Raw genomic sequence first — 15,443 nt, forward strand, 5'->3', positions numbered from 1 at the left:
ACTACGCTGTCTGGATCTCCTGATACTGGAGCTCTGTATATACTGCGCTGTCTGGCTCCCCTGATACTGGAGCTCTGTATATACTGGGCTGTCTGGATCCCCTGACACTGGAGCTCTGTATATACTGCGCTGTCTGGATCCCCTGATACCGGAGCTCTGTATATACTGGGCTGTCTGGATCCCCTGACACTGGAGCTCTGTATATACTGTGCTGTCTGGATCCCCTGACACCGGAGCTCTGTATATACTGTGCTGTCTGGATCTCCTGATACTGGAGCTCTGTATATACTGTGCTGTCTGGATCCCCTGACACTGGAGCTCTGTATATACTGTGCTGTCTGGATCTCCTGATACTGGAGCTCTGTATATACTGCGCTGTCTGGCTCCCCTGTTACCGGAGCTCTGTATATACTGGGCTGTCTGGATCCCCTGACACTGGAGCTCTGTATATACTGTGCTGTCTGGATCCCCTGACACCGGAGCTCTGTATATACTGCGCTGTCTGGATCCCCTGACACTGGAGCTCTGTATATACTGCACTGTCTGGATCCCCTGACACTGGAGCTCTCTATATACTGTGCTGTCTGGATCCCCTGATACCGGAGCTCTGTATATACTGCGCTGTCTGGATCCCCTGACACTGGAGCTCTGTATATACTGCGCTGTCTGGATCCCCTGACACTGGAGCTCTGTATATACTGTGCTGTCTGGATCCCCTGATACCGGAGCTCTGTATATACTGCGCTGTCTGGATCCCCTGATACTGGAGCTCTGTATATACTGCGCTGTCTGGATCCCCTGATACTGGAGCTCTGTATATACTGCGCTGTCTGGATCTCCTGATACTGGAGCTCTGTATATACTGCGCTGTCTGGATCTCCTGATACCGGAGCTCTGTATATACTGCGCTGTCTGGATCCCCTGATACTGGGGCTCTGTATATACTGCGCTGTCTGGATCCCCTGATACTGGAGCTCTATATACAATATACTGCTCTGTCTGGATCCCCTGATACTGGAGCTCTGTATATACTACGCTGTCTGGATCTCCTGATACTGGAGCTCTGTATATACTGCGCTGTCTGGCTCCCCTGATACTGGAGCTCTGTATATACTGGGCTGTCTGGATCCCCTGACACTGGAGCTCTGTATATACTGCGCTGTCTGGATCCCCTGATACCGGAGCTCTGTATATACTGGGCTGTCTGGATCCCCTGACACTGGAGCTCTGTATATACTGTGCTGTCTGGATCCCCTGACACCGGAGCTCTGTATATACTGTGCTGTCTGGATCTCCTGATACTGGAGCTCTGTATATACTGTGCTGTCTGGATCCCCTGACACTGGAGCTCTGTATATACTGTGCTGTCTGGATCTCCTGATACTGGAGCTCTGTATATACTGCGCTGTCTGGCTCCCCTGATACCGGAGCTCTGTATATACTGGGCTGTCTTGATCCCCTGACACTGGAGCTCTGTATATACTGTGCTGTCTTGATCCCCTGACACCGGAGCTCTGTATATACTGCGCTGTCTGGATCCCCTGACACTGGAGCTCTGTATATACTGCACTGTCTGGATCCCCTGACACTGGAGCTCTCTATATACTGCGCTGTCTGGATCCCCTGACACTGGAGCTCTGTATATACTGTGCTGTCTGGATCCCCTGACACTGGAGCTCTGTATATACTGTGCTGTCTGGATCCCCTGACACTGGAGCTCTGTATATACTGTGCTGTCTGGATCCCCTGACACTGGAGCTCTGTATATACTGCGCTGTCTGGATCCCCTGACACTGGAGCTCTGTATATACTGCGCTGTCTGGATCCCCTGACACTGGAGCTCTGTATATACTGCGCTGTCTGGATCCTCTGACACTGGAGCTCTGTATATACTGCGCTGTCGGGCTCCCCTGATACTGGAGCTCTGTATATACTGCGCTGTCTGGATCCCCCTGATACTGGGGCTCTGTATATACTGCGCTGTCTGGATCCCCTGATACTGGAGCTCTATATACAATATACTGCTCTGTCTGGATCCCCTGATACTGGAGCTCTATATACAATATACTGCTCTGTCTGGATCCCCTGATACTGGAGCTCTGTATATACTGCGCTGTCTGGATCCCCTGATACTGGAGCTCTGTATATACTGCGCTGTCTGGATCTTCTGATACTGGAGCTCTGTATATACTGCGCTGTCTGGCTCCCCTCATACCGGAGCTCTGTATATATTGGGCTGTCTGGATCCCTTGACACTGGAGCTCTGTATATACTGTGCTGTCTGGATCCCCTGACACCGGAGCTCTGTATATACTGCGCTGACTGGATCCCCTGATACTGGAGCTCTGTATATACTGCGCTGTCTGGATCCCCTGATACTGGAGCTCTGTATATACTGCGCTGTCTGGATCCCCTGATACTGGAGCTCTGTATATACTGCGCTGTCTGGATCTCCTGATACTGGAGCTCTGTATATACTGCGCTGTCTGGATCTCCTGATACCGGAGCTCTGTATATACTGCGCTGTCTGGATCCCCTGATACTGGGGCTCTGTATATACTGCGCTGTCTGGATCCCCTGATACTGGAGCTCTATATACAATATACTGCTCTGTCTGGATCCCCTGATACTGGAGCTCTGTATATACTACGCTGTCTGGATCTCCTTATACTGGAGCTCTGTATATACTGCGCTGTCTGGCTCCCCTGATACCGGAGCTCTGTATATACTGGGCTGTCTGGATCCCCTGACACTGGAGCTCTGTATATACTGCGCTGTCTGGATCCCCTGATACCGGAGCTCTGTATATACTGGGCTGTCTGGGTCCCCTGACACTGGAGCTCTGTATATACTGTGCTGTCTGGATCCCCTGATACTGGAGCTCTGTATATACTGGGCTGTCTGGGTCCCCTGACACTGGAGCTCTGTATATACTGGGCTGTCTGGATCCCCTGATACTGGAGCTCTGTATATACTGCGCTGTCTGGATCCCCTGATACTGGAGCTCTGTATATACTGCGCTGTCTGGATCCCCTGACACCGGAGCTCTGTATATACTGTGCTGTCTGGATCTCCTGATACTGGAGCTCTGTATATACTGTGCTGTCTGGATCCCTTGACACTGGAGCTCTGTATATACTGTGCTGTCTGGATCTCCTGATACTGGAGCTCTGTGTATACTGCGCTGTCTGGCTCCCCTGATACCGGAGCTCTGTATATACTGGGCTGTCTGGATCCCCTGACACTGGAGCTCTGTATATACTGTGCTGTCTGGATCCCCTGACACCGGAGCTCTGTATATACTCCGCTGTCTGGATCCCCCGATACTGGAGCTCTGTATATACTGCGCTGTCTGGATCCCCTGATACTGGAGCTCTGTATATACTGCGCTGTCTGGATCCCCTGATACTGGAGCTCTGTATATACTGCGCTGTCTGGATCTCCTGATACTGGAGCTCTGTATATACTGCGCTGTCTGGATCTCCTGATACCGGAGCTCTGTATATACTGCGCTGTCTGGATCCCCTGACACTGGAGCTCTGTATATACTGCGCTGTCTGGATCCCCTGATACCGGAGCGCTGTATATACTGCGCTGTCTGGATCCCCTGATACTGGAGCTCCGTGTTTCACTCCGCTTGTCTTGTCAGAAGTCCTCATGACACCGCTATTGTCGTGTCCTTATTTTCCAGGCTGCGCTCTGATCTGCTCGCTGAGGAGGATCAGGAGACGGACCGCTTCTTGGAGGAATGTGGGGCAGATCCTGCTGTCCGGGAGCGCCTCTCTCTCCTCAGCCGCACCTTTCTCAACCGCCGTAGAGCATTCGACGTTGACGCCATGTTGTTTTCGGATGCAGTGTTTCAGCTGGAGCCCGTGGTGAGTGCGGCTATGTTTGGTGCTGGGTCAGGCCATCATTACTGCGTGCACACTGCAGCACCCTGGTGTGATGAGTCCTGGACCCTCGTCATCTTCGTCCCTGGAGCATATGACATCCACTTCTTCTCTGACTTCATATATTAGCTGTCTAATGCACCTATTGTCCCATTCTCAGATAATCCTAACATCTCTGCTTGATGTCAGTGAACTGAAGCATCCGTTTATATCCAGCAGCGGTACCTTAGGACGTGTCCTCACACAGCTGGAAGTGATCACCTGTGTCTTCAGAGTGTCCTGTCACTGACAGCAAGCAGAGATCTGTAATCCTGGGGGGGTGACTTGCCTGGTGGCGGGTGACTCCCCTGGTGGCAGGTGACTCCTGGTGTGGTGGCGGGTGACTCTCCTGGTGGGCTGTGACTCGCCTGGTGGCGGGTGACTCTTGTGATGGGCTGTGACTCGCCTGTTAGCGGGTAACTCCCCTTGTTGGGTGGTGACTTGCCTGGTGGGGGGGTGACTCGCTTGGTGGCCGGTGATTCTCCTGGTGGGGGGTGACTTGCCTGTTGGGTGGTGACTTGCCTGGTGGGGGGTGACTCGCTTGATGACCGGTGATTCTCCTCGTGGGGGGTGACTTTCCTGTTGGGTGGTGACTCGCCTGGTGGGGGGGTGACTCGCCTGGTGAGGGGGTGACTCGCTTGGTGGCCGGTGATTCTCCTGGTGGGTGGTGACTCGCTTGGTGGCCGGTGATTCTCCTGGAGGGGGGGTGACTCGCCTGGTGGGGGGGTGACTCGCCTGGTGAGGGGGTGACTCGCTTGGTGGCCGGTGATTCTCCTGGTGGGGGGTGACTTGCCTGCGGGGTCTTGTTGTGAGCTTAACTTTGTGTTTCTGACTTCAGGAGGGGGATGTCTGGCCTAACTCCTCAGTACAGGTGATGGTGGTCTTCAGGCCTCAGGCGGCCAGGATATACCAGCGGACGGTGTACTGTGACATCACAGGTATTCTGTATGCCGGCAGCTCTGCCCCACTGCTGACAGCCGTGTGTGGTGACACCCATGGTCACAGACAGTTCATTCCATGTCTTTACCACAGGTCGTGAATCCAGACTGCCCTTGCGACTACGAGGAGAGGGCCTGGGGCCCAAACTTGCCTTCAACTTTGATGAGTTGGATATTGGGAAGGTGTTTGTGGGGTCCACACACAACTACGAGGTCAGTGCTTTAATAATAATAATAATAATAATCTTTATTTTTATATAGCGCTAACATATTCTGCAGCGCTTTACAGTTTTGCACATATTATCATCACTGTCCCCGATGGGGCTCACAATCTAGATTCCTTATCAGTATGTCTTTGGAATGTGGGCGGAAACTGGAGTACCCGGAGGAAACCCACGCAAACACGGGGAGAACATACAACCTCCTTGCAGATGTTGTCATGGGTGGGATTTGAGCCCAGTACTCCAGCGCTGCAAGGCTGCAGTGCTAACCACTGAGCCACCGTGCTTTTCCTGATAGCCCAGACTGCAGCTTTTCAGACCTCCGGAGCAGCCAGCGATCGCCATTTTCTTAACCCCTGGGGATATGTTTAGATGGCGGCTCCTGTCCTTGTCCGTTATCTGATCCCTAGCTCTGGACGGGTCATGTAGCGTGGTCACCTAGTGCACCATCTCGGCTGCTCTGGGGTCTCTCCCCATCACTGGGGAAGGCCGCTCTGTTTTTGTAGCCACTTGGCTTTTTCCCAGCCCTTCCTGTGAGTGATCGGTCACCCATCCAGTTATGTCTGACATTTGTCCTGGATCGCCCACCTTGAGCCCCAGTAATGGCTGTGGGCTCTTTCTTGTCTTTTCTCTTAAAAGGTCATCCTGAGAAATGAAGGTGCTATCGATGGCCTCTTCAGCCTGGCTCCCCACACCTCAGCCCTGGCATCCTGCTTCACCTTCACACCCGGTGAGGGCATCATTCTGCCTGACGGACACCAGGCCGTGCAGGTGGCCCTGTGCTGCCACGTGCTGGGGGACTTCTCCGAGGATTTTCACTTCATTGTGGATGGCACTCCTGATGATGTCACACTAACAATCAGGTATATAACATGGCATCAGGGGCCCCAGTAGGTGATGTGGTCAGATCAGGGCCCAGAGGATGAGAATGCAATCCGTCCACCTTTGTGTGTTGTGGGCTACGTGTCACATGCGTGTAGTGCTGATATCCGTGTGCTGATCTGCAGGGGCTGCATCATCGGACCCACCTTCCACTTCAGCGTGCCCGCCTTACACTTTGGGGATGTGTCTTTTGGTGAGTGTCCTAGATCTCTGTTTGCCCTGCTATAGGAAAAATCCTACTCTGCCAGTGCCATGTCCACACTGTCAACGCCCGGATATGTACTTTACGTCCACTCAGGTCCCCCCCCCAGTTAAACTACAGAGCCTGCTGTACACTGTGTATGACAGCATGTCCTCCGTCTGCCTGTATGTAACACCAAGTACTCCATTTGCATGTATATAACACCATATCCATCTGTATATAACACCATGTCCTCCATTTGCCTGTATATGTCCTCCATTTGCCTGTATAACACAACGAGTCCTCTGTGAGCCTTTATATAACACTAAGTTCTCCGTCTGCTGCACCGCCCTACATCTCCTCATCTGTCTACCACCTACCCGTCCTCTCCACAGTGCTACACCCCCTACATCTCATCATTCCTGTCTACCACCTACCCATCCTCTCCACAGTGCTTACCACCCTACATCTCCTCATCTGTCTACCACCTACCCGTCCTCTCCACAGTGCTGCACCGCCCTACATCTCCTCCTCATCTCTGTCTACCACCTACCCATCCTCTCCACAGTGCTGCACCACCCTACATCTCCTCATCTCTGTCTACCACCTACCCATCCTCTCCACAGTGCTGCACCACCCTACATCTCCTCCTCATCTCTGTCTACCACCTACCCGTCCTCTCCACAGTGCTGCACCATCCTACATCTCCTCATCTCTGTCTACCACCTACCCGTCCTCTCCACAGTGCTGCACCACCCTACATATCATTCCTGTCTACCACCTACCCATCCTCTCCACAGTGCTGCACCATCCTACATCTCCTCATTCTTGTTTACCACCTCCCTGTCCTCTCCACAGTGCTGCACCGCCCTACATCTCATCATTCCTGTCTACCACCTACCCGTCCTCTCCACAGTGCTGCACCACCCTACATCTCCTCCTCATCTCTGTCTACCACCTACCCATCCTCTCTACAGTGCTGCACCGCCCTACATCTCCTCCTCATCTGTCTACCACCTACCCGTCCTGTACACAGTGCTGCACCGCCCTACATCTTCTCCTCATCTCTGTCTACCACCTACCCATCCTCTCCACAGTGCTGCACCGCCCTACATCTCTCCTCATCTCTGTCTACCACCTACCCGTCCTCTCTACAGTTCTGCACTGCCCTACATCTCCTCCTCATCTGTTTACCATCTACCCGTCCTTTCAACAGTGCTGCACCGCCCTACATCTTCTCCTCATCTCTGTCTACCACCTACCCATCCTCTCCACAGTGCTGCACCACCCTACATCTCCTCATCTCTGTCTACCACCTACCCATCCTCTCCACAGTGCTGCACCACCATACATCTCATCTCTGTCTACCACCTACCCATCCTCTCCACGGTGCTGCACCGCCCTACATCTCCTCCTCATCTGTCTACCACCTACCCGTCCTCTCCACAGTGCTGCACCACCCTACATATCATTCCTGTCTACCACCTACCCATCCTCTCCACAGTGCTGCACCATCCTACATCTCCTCATTCCTGTTTACCACCTACCTGTCCTCTCCACAGTGCTGCACCACCCTACATCTCCTCATCTCTGTGTGCCACCTCCCTGTCCTCTCCACAGTGCTGCACCGCCCTACATCTCATCATTCCTGTCTACCACCTACCCGTCCTCTCCACAGTGCTGCACCACCCTACATCTCCTCCTCATCTCTGTCTACCACCTACCCATCCTCTCTACAGTGCTGCACCGCCCTACATCTCCTCCTCATCTGTCTACCACCTACCCGTCCTGTACACAGTGCTGCACCGCCCTACATCTCCTCCTCATCTCTGTCTACCACCTACCCATCCTCTCCACAGTGCTGCACCGCCCTACATCTCTCCTCATCTCTGTCTACCACCTACCCATCCTCTCTACAGTGCTGCACCGCCCTACATCTCCTCCTCATCTGTCTACCACCTACCCGTCCTGTACACAGTGCTGCACCGCCCTACATCTCCTCCTCATCTCTGTCTACCACCTACCCATCCTCTACACAGTGCTGCACCGCCCTACATCTCTCCTCATCTCTGTCTACCACCTACCCGTCCTCTCTACAGTGCTGCACTGCCCTACATCTCCTCCTCATCTGTTTACCATCTACCCGTCCTTTCAACAGTGCTGCACCACCCTACTTCTCCTCCTCATCTCTGTCTACCACTTTTCTTTCCTCTTTGGCCTGATTATGATCTAAGCCTTACATCTTGTGCTGCACCAGTTTTTTGGTATCCACTACTCCAGACAATCAGGTTAATTTGCCGTCTTCTCATAGATTTTTCTCCTTCACCTCATTGGGGGACACAGGTACTGTGGGTGTATGCTACTGCCGCCTGGAGGCTGACACTAAGTGAAAAAAGAGGTTAGCTCCTCCTCCGCCGTATACACCCTCGCCCTGATTGCGGGCGGAAACTAGTTTATGCCTAGTGTCCGTTGGAGGCACACGTCTGTTTTTTTCTCCAGACTTCTTTTTTTTTTTCCCTTTTTCCCTTTTTCTATGAAGATGAGACAGGGGCGATAGACCCTATTGAAAGGGGCACGTGTGAGTGTCACCTCCACATATCCTCTCCCGCAACGAGGGACATGTCTGGTCTTTTTTTCCCAGACTTTTTTATTTTTACCTTCCATGAAGATGAGATAGGGGCAACAGATCCTATTGAAAGGGTCCGATTTCCCCAAACCAACAACGGGCGAGCACGTGCGAGTGTCGCCTCCACGTATCCTCTCCCGCAACGTGGGACATGATGCTGGACTTAGCCCTGACCAACCCTAGGTATTGAAACCATGGGCTGTACAGAGGCACAAATGTGCTGTCTTCCAGGTGCAAAAATTAAAGATGTGTCTGACAGGATATCAGGACTCTTCAGACCTACAGATGACTACCCATTCCTGCTACTACATGTGGGGACAAATGACACCGCAAGAAACGACCTGGAAACCATCTGCAGAGATTTTGAAGACTTAGGCAAGAAAGTGAAAGAACTGGGAGCGCAGGTGGTCTTCTCTTCCATCCTCCCAGTGGATGGCCATGGAACAAGGAGGTGGAATAAGATTCTGCAGGTGAACAACTGGCTACGTCGATGGTGCCGTCAGCAACGATTTGGATTTCTGGATCACGGAGTGAACTACTTATACGATGGACTACTTGCTAGAGATGGGGTGCACCTTACGAAGACTGGAAAGCATGTATTTGGAAGTCGCCTTGCTACACTTGTAAGGAGAGCTTTAAACTAGAACAACATGGGAAGGGAAGCAAAAGACCAGAAAAAGCCATACACCTGACAAATGCTATTGAGAACTCTGCTATTAGAAGTGGAAAGGAAGAACAAAGACGAAAGAATCTAATTAATAAAAATATTGGAGAAAGAGAAACCAATCACAAACTAAAATGTTTCTATACTAATGCACAAAGCATGGGCAACAAACAAGGAGAATTGGAACTACTAACACAGGAAAAGAAATATGATGTCATTGGAATCACTGAAACTTGGTGGGACAATACACATGATTGGAATACAAGACTAGAAGGATACAACTTATTTGCAAGAAACAGACTTGATAAACGAGGAGGGGGTGTCGCATTGTATGTTAGAAACGCGTATATCTGCACAGAGATCCAAGCTTCAGAGACTGGGAGTTCTGTGGAAACTGTTTGGGTAAGAATACAAGGACAGAACAATGGAAAGGACACCATTGTAGGCATTTACTACAGGCCGCCTGTGCAACCTGAAGCTATGGATGAACTCTTTATGCATCAAATGGCCAAGTTCTCCAAAAAATATGACATAGTTGTCATGGGAGATTTCAACTATCCAGACATTTGTTGGGAATCTCTCTCAGGCAAAACTAACAGGTCAAGGAAATTCTTATCCTCTCTTGCTGACAACTTTATCTTCCAAAAGGTAAGGGAGAAAACAAGGGGAACTGCTACTTTGGATCTAATCCTTATAAACAGGGAGGAAATGGTTGAGGAGGTAAAAGTGGCTGGGACCCTAGGAGGTAGCGACCATGCTATTTTAGAATTTTGGATAACTAGAGGCGGAAGACCTGTGAAGACTCAGACGTCAAGGTTAGATTTCAGAAAGGCAGATTTTAAGGGATTCAGAAAGAGAATTGGAGGGATCCAATGGCTGGATATCCTTAAAGACAAAAATGTCCAGGAAGGATGGGAAATCTTGAAAAATGAAATTCTCAAAGCACAGTTGTTAACAATTCCGAAAAGAGGGAAGAATAGGAAGCAGTTAAGGAAACCAGGATGGATGAACACAGAACTTAAGCACATGCTAAAAAGGAAGAAAAAAATGTTTATAAAATGGAAAGAGGGAGGCATATCTAAAGAAGGATATAATGCTGTCTGCAGAACCTGCAGGGCACAAATCAGATTATCTAAAGCTGAAAATGAATTGAGGCTTGCAAGAGATGTCAAAAGCAATAATAAAGGATTTTGGGGATATGTCAAAAGTAAAAGAAAAGTCAAAGATGCCATAGGATTTTTACAGGATGAAAATGATGAAATGGTAAGACAGGATGTTGAGAAGGCTGAACTTTTAAATTCCTATTTTGCATCTGTTTTCTCTCAGAAAGGAAATGTAACATCAACTGTTATTCACTGTCCTATTAAGGGAATAGAAGAATCCAGGATATCTATAAACAGAAAGATAGTGAGGAAACACTTAGCTAGCCTAAATGAATTCAAGTCTCCAGGTCCAGATGAATTACACCCCAGAGTACTGAAGGAGATAGCAGAAGAAATTTTTGAACCCCTCTCTATAATCTTTGAAAATTCTTGGAGAACAGGAGAAGTGCCAGAAGACTGGAGAAGAGCAAATGTTGTTCCTATCTTCAAAAAGGGGAAGAAGGTGGACCCAGGTAACTATAGGCCGGTGAGTCTGACTTCTATACCAGGAAAGATCTTTGAACAAATTATTAAACAACATGTATGTCAATACCTGGATAAGAATGAAGTGATTAAACAGAGTCAGCATGGGTTTGTAACTAATAAGTCATGTCAGACTAACTTAATTTCCTTCTATGACGGTATCACTGATTGGGTGGATCAAGGAAATGCTGTAGATATAGTATATCTTGACTTCAGCAAAGCATTTGACAAAGTCTCTCATACAATCCTTATTGAAAAAATGATTAAGTATGGAATGGACAAGGCAACTGTTAGGTGGATTCATAACTGGCTTAGTGATCGGACCCAAAGAGTGGTCGTAAATGGCTGCACATCCAGTTGGAAGAATGTCTCAAGTGGGGTACCACAGGGCTCTGTCCTGGGCCCTGTATTGTTCAACATCTTTATCAACGATTTAGATGAAGGAATTGAGGGTAAACTGATTAAATTTGCTGATGACACAAAGCTAGGAGGGATAGCTAATACTAGAGAAGAGAGAGAGAGGATTCAAAAAGATTTAAATAAACTGGAGAAGTGGGCAGCAACTAACAGAATGGTTTTTAACAGGGAGAAATGCAAAGTACTACATCTGGGCAATAAAAATGGAAAAAGCATATATAGAATGGGAGGAATAGGGCTAAGTGACAGCACATGTGAAAAAGACTTGGGTATACTAATAGATCACAGACTGAATATGAGTCAACAGTGTGATGCAGCAGCAAAAAAGGCAAATGCAATTCTAGGATGTATTAACAGAAGCATACAGTCTAGATCACGTGAAGTCATTATTTCCCTCTACTCCTCTTTGGTCAGACCTCATCTGGAATATTGTGTCCAGTTTTGGGCACCACATTTTAAAAAAGACATCAACAAACTGGAGCAAGTTCAGAAAAGAGCGACCAGAATGGTGACCGGTCTGCAAACCCTGTCTTATGAGGAAAGGTTGCAGGATTTGGGAATGTTTAGTTTGCAAAAGAGAAGACTGAGAGGAGACTTAATAGCTGTCTACAAATATCTAAAGGGCTGTCACATTGTAGAAGGATCAACTTTATTCTCATTTGCACAAGGAAAGACTAGAAGCAATGGGATGAAACTGAATGGGAGGAGACACAGATTAGATATTAGAAAAAACTTTTTGACAGTTAGAGTGATCAATGAGTGGGACAGGCTGCCACGAGAAGTGGTGAGTTCTCCTTCAATGGAAGTCTTCAAACAGAGGCTGGACAGACATCTGACTGGGATGATTTAGCGAATCCTGCTTTGAGCAGGGGGTTGGACCAGATGGCCCAGGAGGTCCCTTCCAACTCTACGATTCTATGATTCTATGATTCTATGACAAGCATAGTCCCTGCGGCCCCCACTGCTCCACCAATGCTAGACTACGGTGCTGCAAGGCGGCGGACGGTCCCTCTCTTCACCCATTGAAGGGGTTAGATGGAGCTAGGGTGCCTGCACCATCCTATATGTGGCCCCCCTCCCCTCTATCTGAACTGGGAAGCTGAAGCATCGTCACGGAGGGGATGGCTTGGGAGGACTCCTGCAGCAGCGTCCACGGGGCTGGAGCCCTTAGCCTTGTCTTGTCGGGCGAAGGTAGTCACTCCCGTCGCTCATGGCGGCGTGTCCTGGCGTCCGGCCACGTATCTTTGGCTGGCGGTCGTTGGCGTCCGCCCCCCCCCCTCGCGGGCAGACGCTGAAAATCCAGCCCGCGGCTTCGGCCGGTGCTGGGCCGTGGACGTAAGTCCCGCCTCCCTTCTTCGCGTCACATCCGGCGGCCTGCCCCCCGTGGCCTGGGCGGGCGCCGAAGAAATTGAGCTCCCGGCTTCGGACCAGCGCTAGGCCTCAACCGGAAGTACCGCCCAGGATGCCTCTTCTTCCGACAGCCCGCCCTCAGCTGAGGCGCGCGCTTCTTTGAGTGGAGCAACGCCCGGCACTTCCAGGACACGTGAGGGGCACAGGACTGGGGTAAGTGCTGCACCCCAACCCGAGAGGCCACGTTATGGGTAGACGAGGAGTGTTCCTCCCCTCCCCCCCCCAGCAGGCTGAAGTACTGATGCCTGGCAGATGCAGCATCTCCGGAAAAGTTCCTATACGCTGCATGCATCTCTTGTCGGGCCGCTTTCCCGCGGGCGCAGAGCAAGCGATTATGCGAAGCCTGCGATTCCAAACGCGCCCAGGAGCCCTCCCCTGCGACGGAGCCCAGTGTTCCAGATTGGGCCTTATCACTGTCGCAGTCTATGGCGTCACTTACGAGAGCAATCGGGTCCCTTCGCGCCCCAGATAGGGGCAGGGATAGTGGCTCGCCTGTCTTGGAGGGGTCCTCTACCTCACAGCAGCCTCCGGCCTGCAGGGGCCGCTCTCACTCCAGGCAGACGCAGGTGAAACGAACCCACACGGCGTCTCCCGGTCCATCCAGTGCCTCGGCATCCGTGAGTTCTGCTTCTCGCTCTCCCTCACCAGCAGTCAAGAGCGAGCAAAGTTCAGATTATGAATCAGACGAACCCCTGGATCTAGGTACCCCGGGGTGTCGAGAAACAGTGGACAGTCTCATTGAAGCCGTCAATCAGACTCTGGGGATTGAGGATGATTCCACCCTGGCTTCAGGCCATGAGGTGTCATTTAAGCGAGCTAAGCGGCCACATAGAGTTTTTTGCACTCACCCAAAGTTCGAGGACATAGTGCAAAGACACAGGGATTGGCCAGACAGGCGTTTCTCAGGCCAGAAGGCGCTGGAAGCAATGTATCTGATTGCCCCGGATCTCTGTAAAAAATGGACGGAATCCCCAACGGTTGATCCACCCATGTCACGCTTGGCCTCTAAAACCCTGTTATCCGTACCTATTGGTTCTTCTATTAAGGACCCCACTGATCGTTTCATAGAGAGCTTGGCGTCAGGATCAGCACACTCTCCCTCGTTCGCGGCAAAGTGGGTAGCCAAGGCCATGATTTCTTGGTCTGAATCATTGAACAGAGCCTTGAAGGATAGGGAACTACCTGCAGAGGTATCAGAGATCGCGAGTCATATCGCTATGGCTGGGGACTACTTAATCAATGCTTCTCTTTGGATGCGACCAATTGCGCGGCACTGGCTGCCGCAAACGCAATTTCCATTAGGAGAGCCTTATGGTTAAGGACATGGTGGGCCGATTCAACCTCCCGGAAGTCCTTGACTTCCCTACCTATTCGGAGAGAAGTTAGACCAGCTCATCTCCGACGCCACAGGAGGGAAGAGCGGGTTTCGCCCTCAACAAAGGGTCAAACTGCCGTTTCGCCACCAGTTTCACGCCTTTCGCAACCTCGGGTGGACTACAGCTGCCAATTCCACCGCTTCAAGTTGCCCCAACCAGGATTGGGATAGACAAGTCGCAGAGCCAACCCGTTGGGGAGATTGCATGCTCGCCAGACCAGGTCGAGGGGAACCAGGACCCAGAGAGCCTCAGCCAAATGACTCGAGGCATTTTTTAGGCGACATCAGCAAAGTAGGCGGCCGCCTACTCTGGTTCGCCACTCTTGGTCACCGTCGCACACGACTCATGGGTGAGAGAGCTGGTATCCTCAGGGTATAAGATAGAGTTTGTCAGGTACCCCCCAAAGCGGTTCTTTCTCTCCCGTCTTCCCAAAGGGGAGACCCGGGCAAGGGCGCTGCTAGGAGCTATCGAATTACTCCAGCACAACGGAGTCATTATTCCCGTATCAGAGCACGAGAAGGCTCGGGGCTTCTATTCCAACCTATTCGCGGTCCCCAAGAAAGACGGGACGGTCAGGCCTGTTTTGGACCTAAACTCCTGAACAAATTTATCAGGATCAGACATTTCTGGATGGAGTCTCTCCGTTCAGTTATATCGGCCATGGGGCAGGGAGAATACTTGGCCTCTATCGACATCCAGGTCGCCTACCTGCACATCCCCATTTTCCCCTCCACATCAAAGATTTCTACGCTTCGCCATCAGCGGTTTACATTTCCAGTTCGCAGCGCTGCCTTTCAGGCTAGCCACCGCCCCAGAGTGTTCACAAAACTCATGGCAGTCGTTATGGCCATCCTGCACTCTCGGGGCATAGTCGTTTTTGCCTTACTTAGACGACCTCTTGGTCAAGGGCCCTTCAATTCGGGCATGCGAGGAAGGTGTCTCTTTCCCACTTAGGATGGTTGGTCAACATGAAGAAATCATCCCTGGTCCCAGCTCAGAGGATTGCCTTTTTAGGGATGATCTTCGACACCTGCTGAGAGTTGGTAATTCTCCCTCGAGACAAAGCCCTAGTGCTCCGGCAGGGAGTCCGGACGCTTCGCCGATCGGTCCCTCACATCCGTTTTCGGGATGAGGATACTAGGAAAAATGGTGGCAGCGATGGAAGCGATCCCGT

At 50.9% G+C, this 15,443-nt stretch overlaps 1 protein-coding gene across 1 annotated transcript in view; it reads left to right on the plus strand.

Annotated features, from left to right (window-relative positions):
• The window catches only part of LOC141077425 (hydrocephalus-inducing protein homolog), a 73,826-nt gene that overhangs the window by 35,755 nt on the left and 22,628 nt on the right, over positions 1-15,443 (plus strand). The window contains exons 8-12 of the mRNA XM_073564355.1: positions 3,692-3,875; positions 4,768-4,867; positions 4,962-5,080; positions 5,728-5,951; positions 6,096-6,163. Coding sequence (XP_073420456.1) covers positions 3,692-3,875; positions 4,768-4,867; positions 4,962-5,080; positions 5,728-5,951; positions 6,096-6,163 — 695 coding nt within the window. The remainder of the gene's footprint in view (positions 1-3,691; positions 3,876-4,767; positions 4,868-4,961; positions 5,081-5,727; positions 5,952-6,095; positions 6,164-15,443) is intronic.

This window comes from Dendrobates tinctorius, unplaced genomic scaffold (genome assembly GCF_039654945.1).
Source record: "Dendrobates tinctorius isolate UK_male_01 unplaced genomic scaffold, ASM3965494v1 ptg000450l, whole genome shotgun sequence".
NCBI classification, from domain to species: Eukaryota; Metazoa; Chordata; class Amphibia; order Anura; family Dendrobatidae; genus Dendrobates; species Dendrobates tinctorius.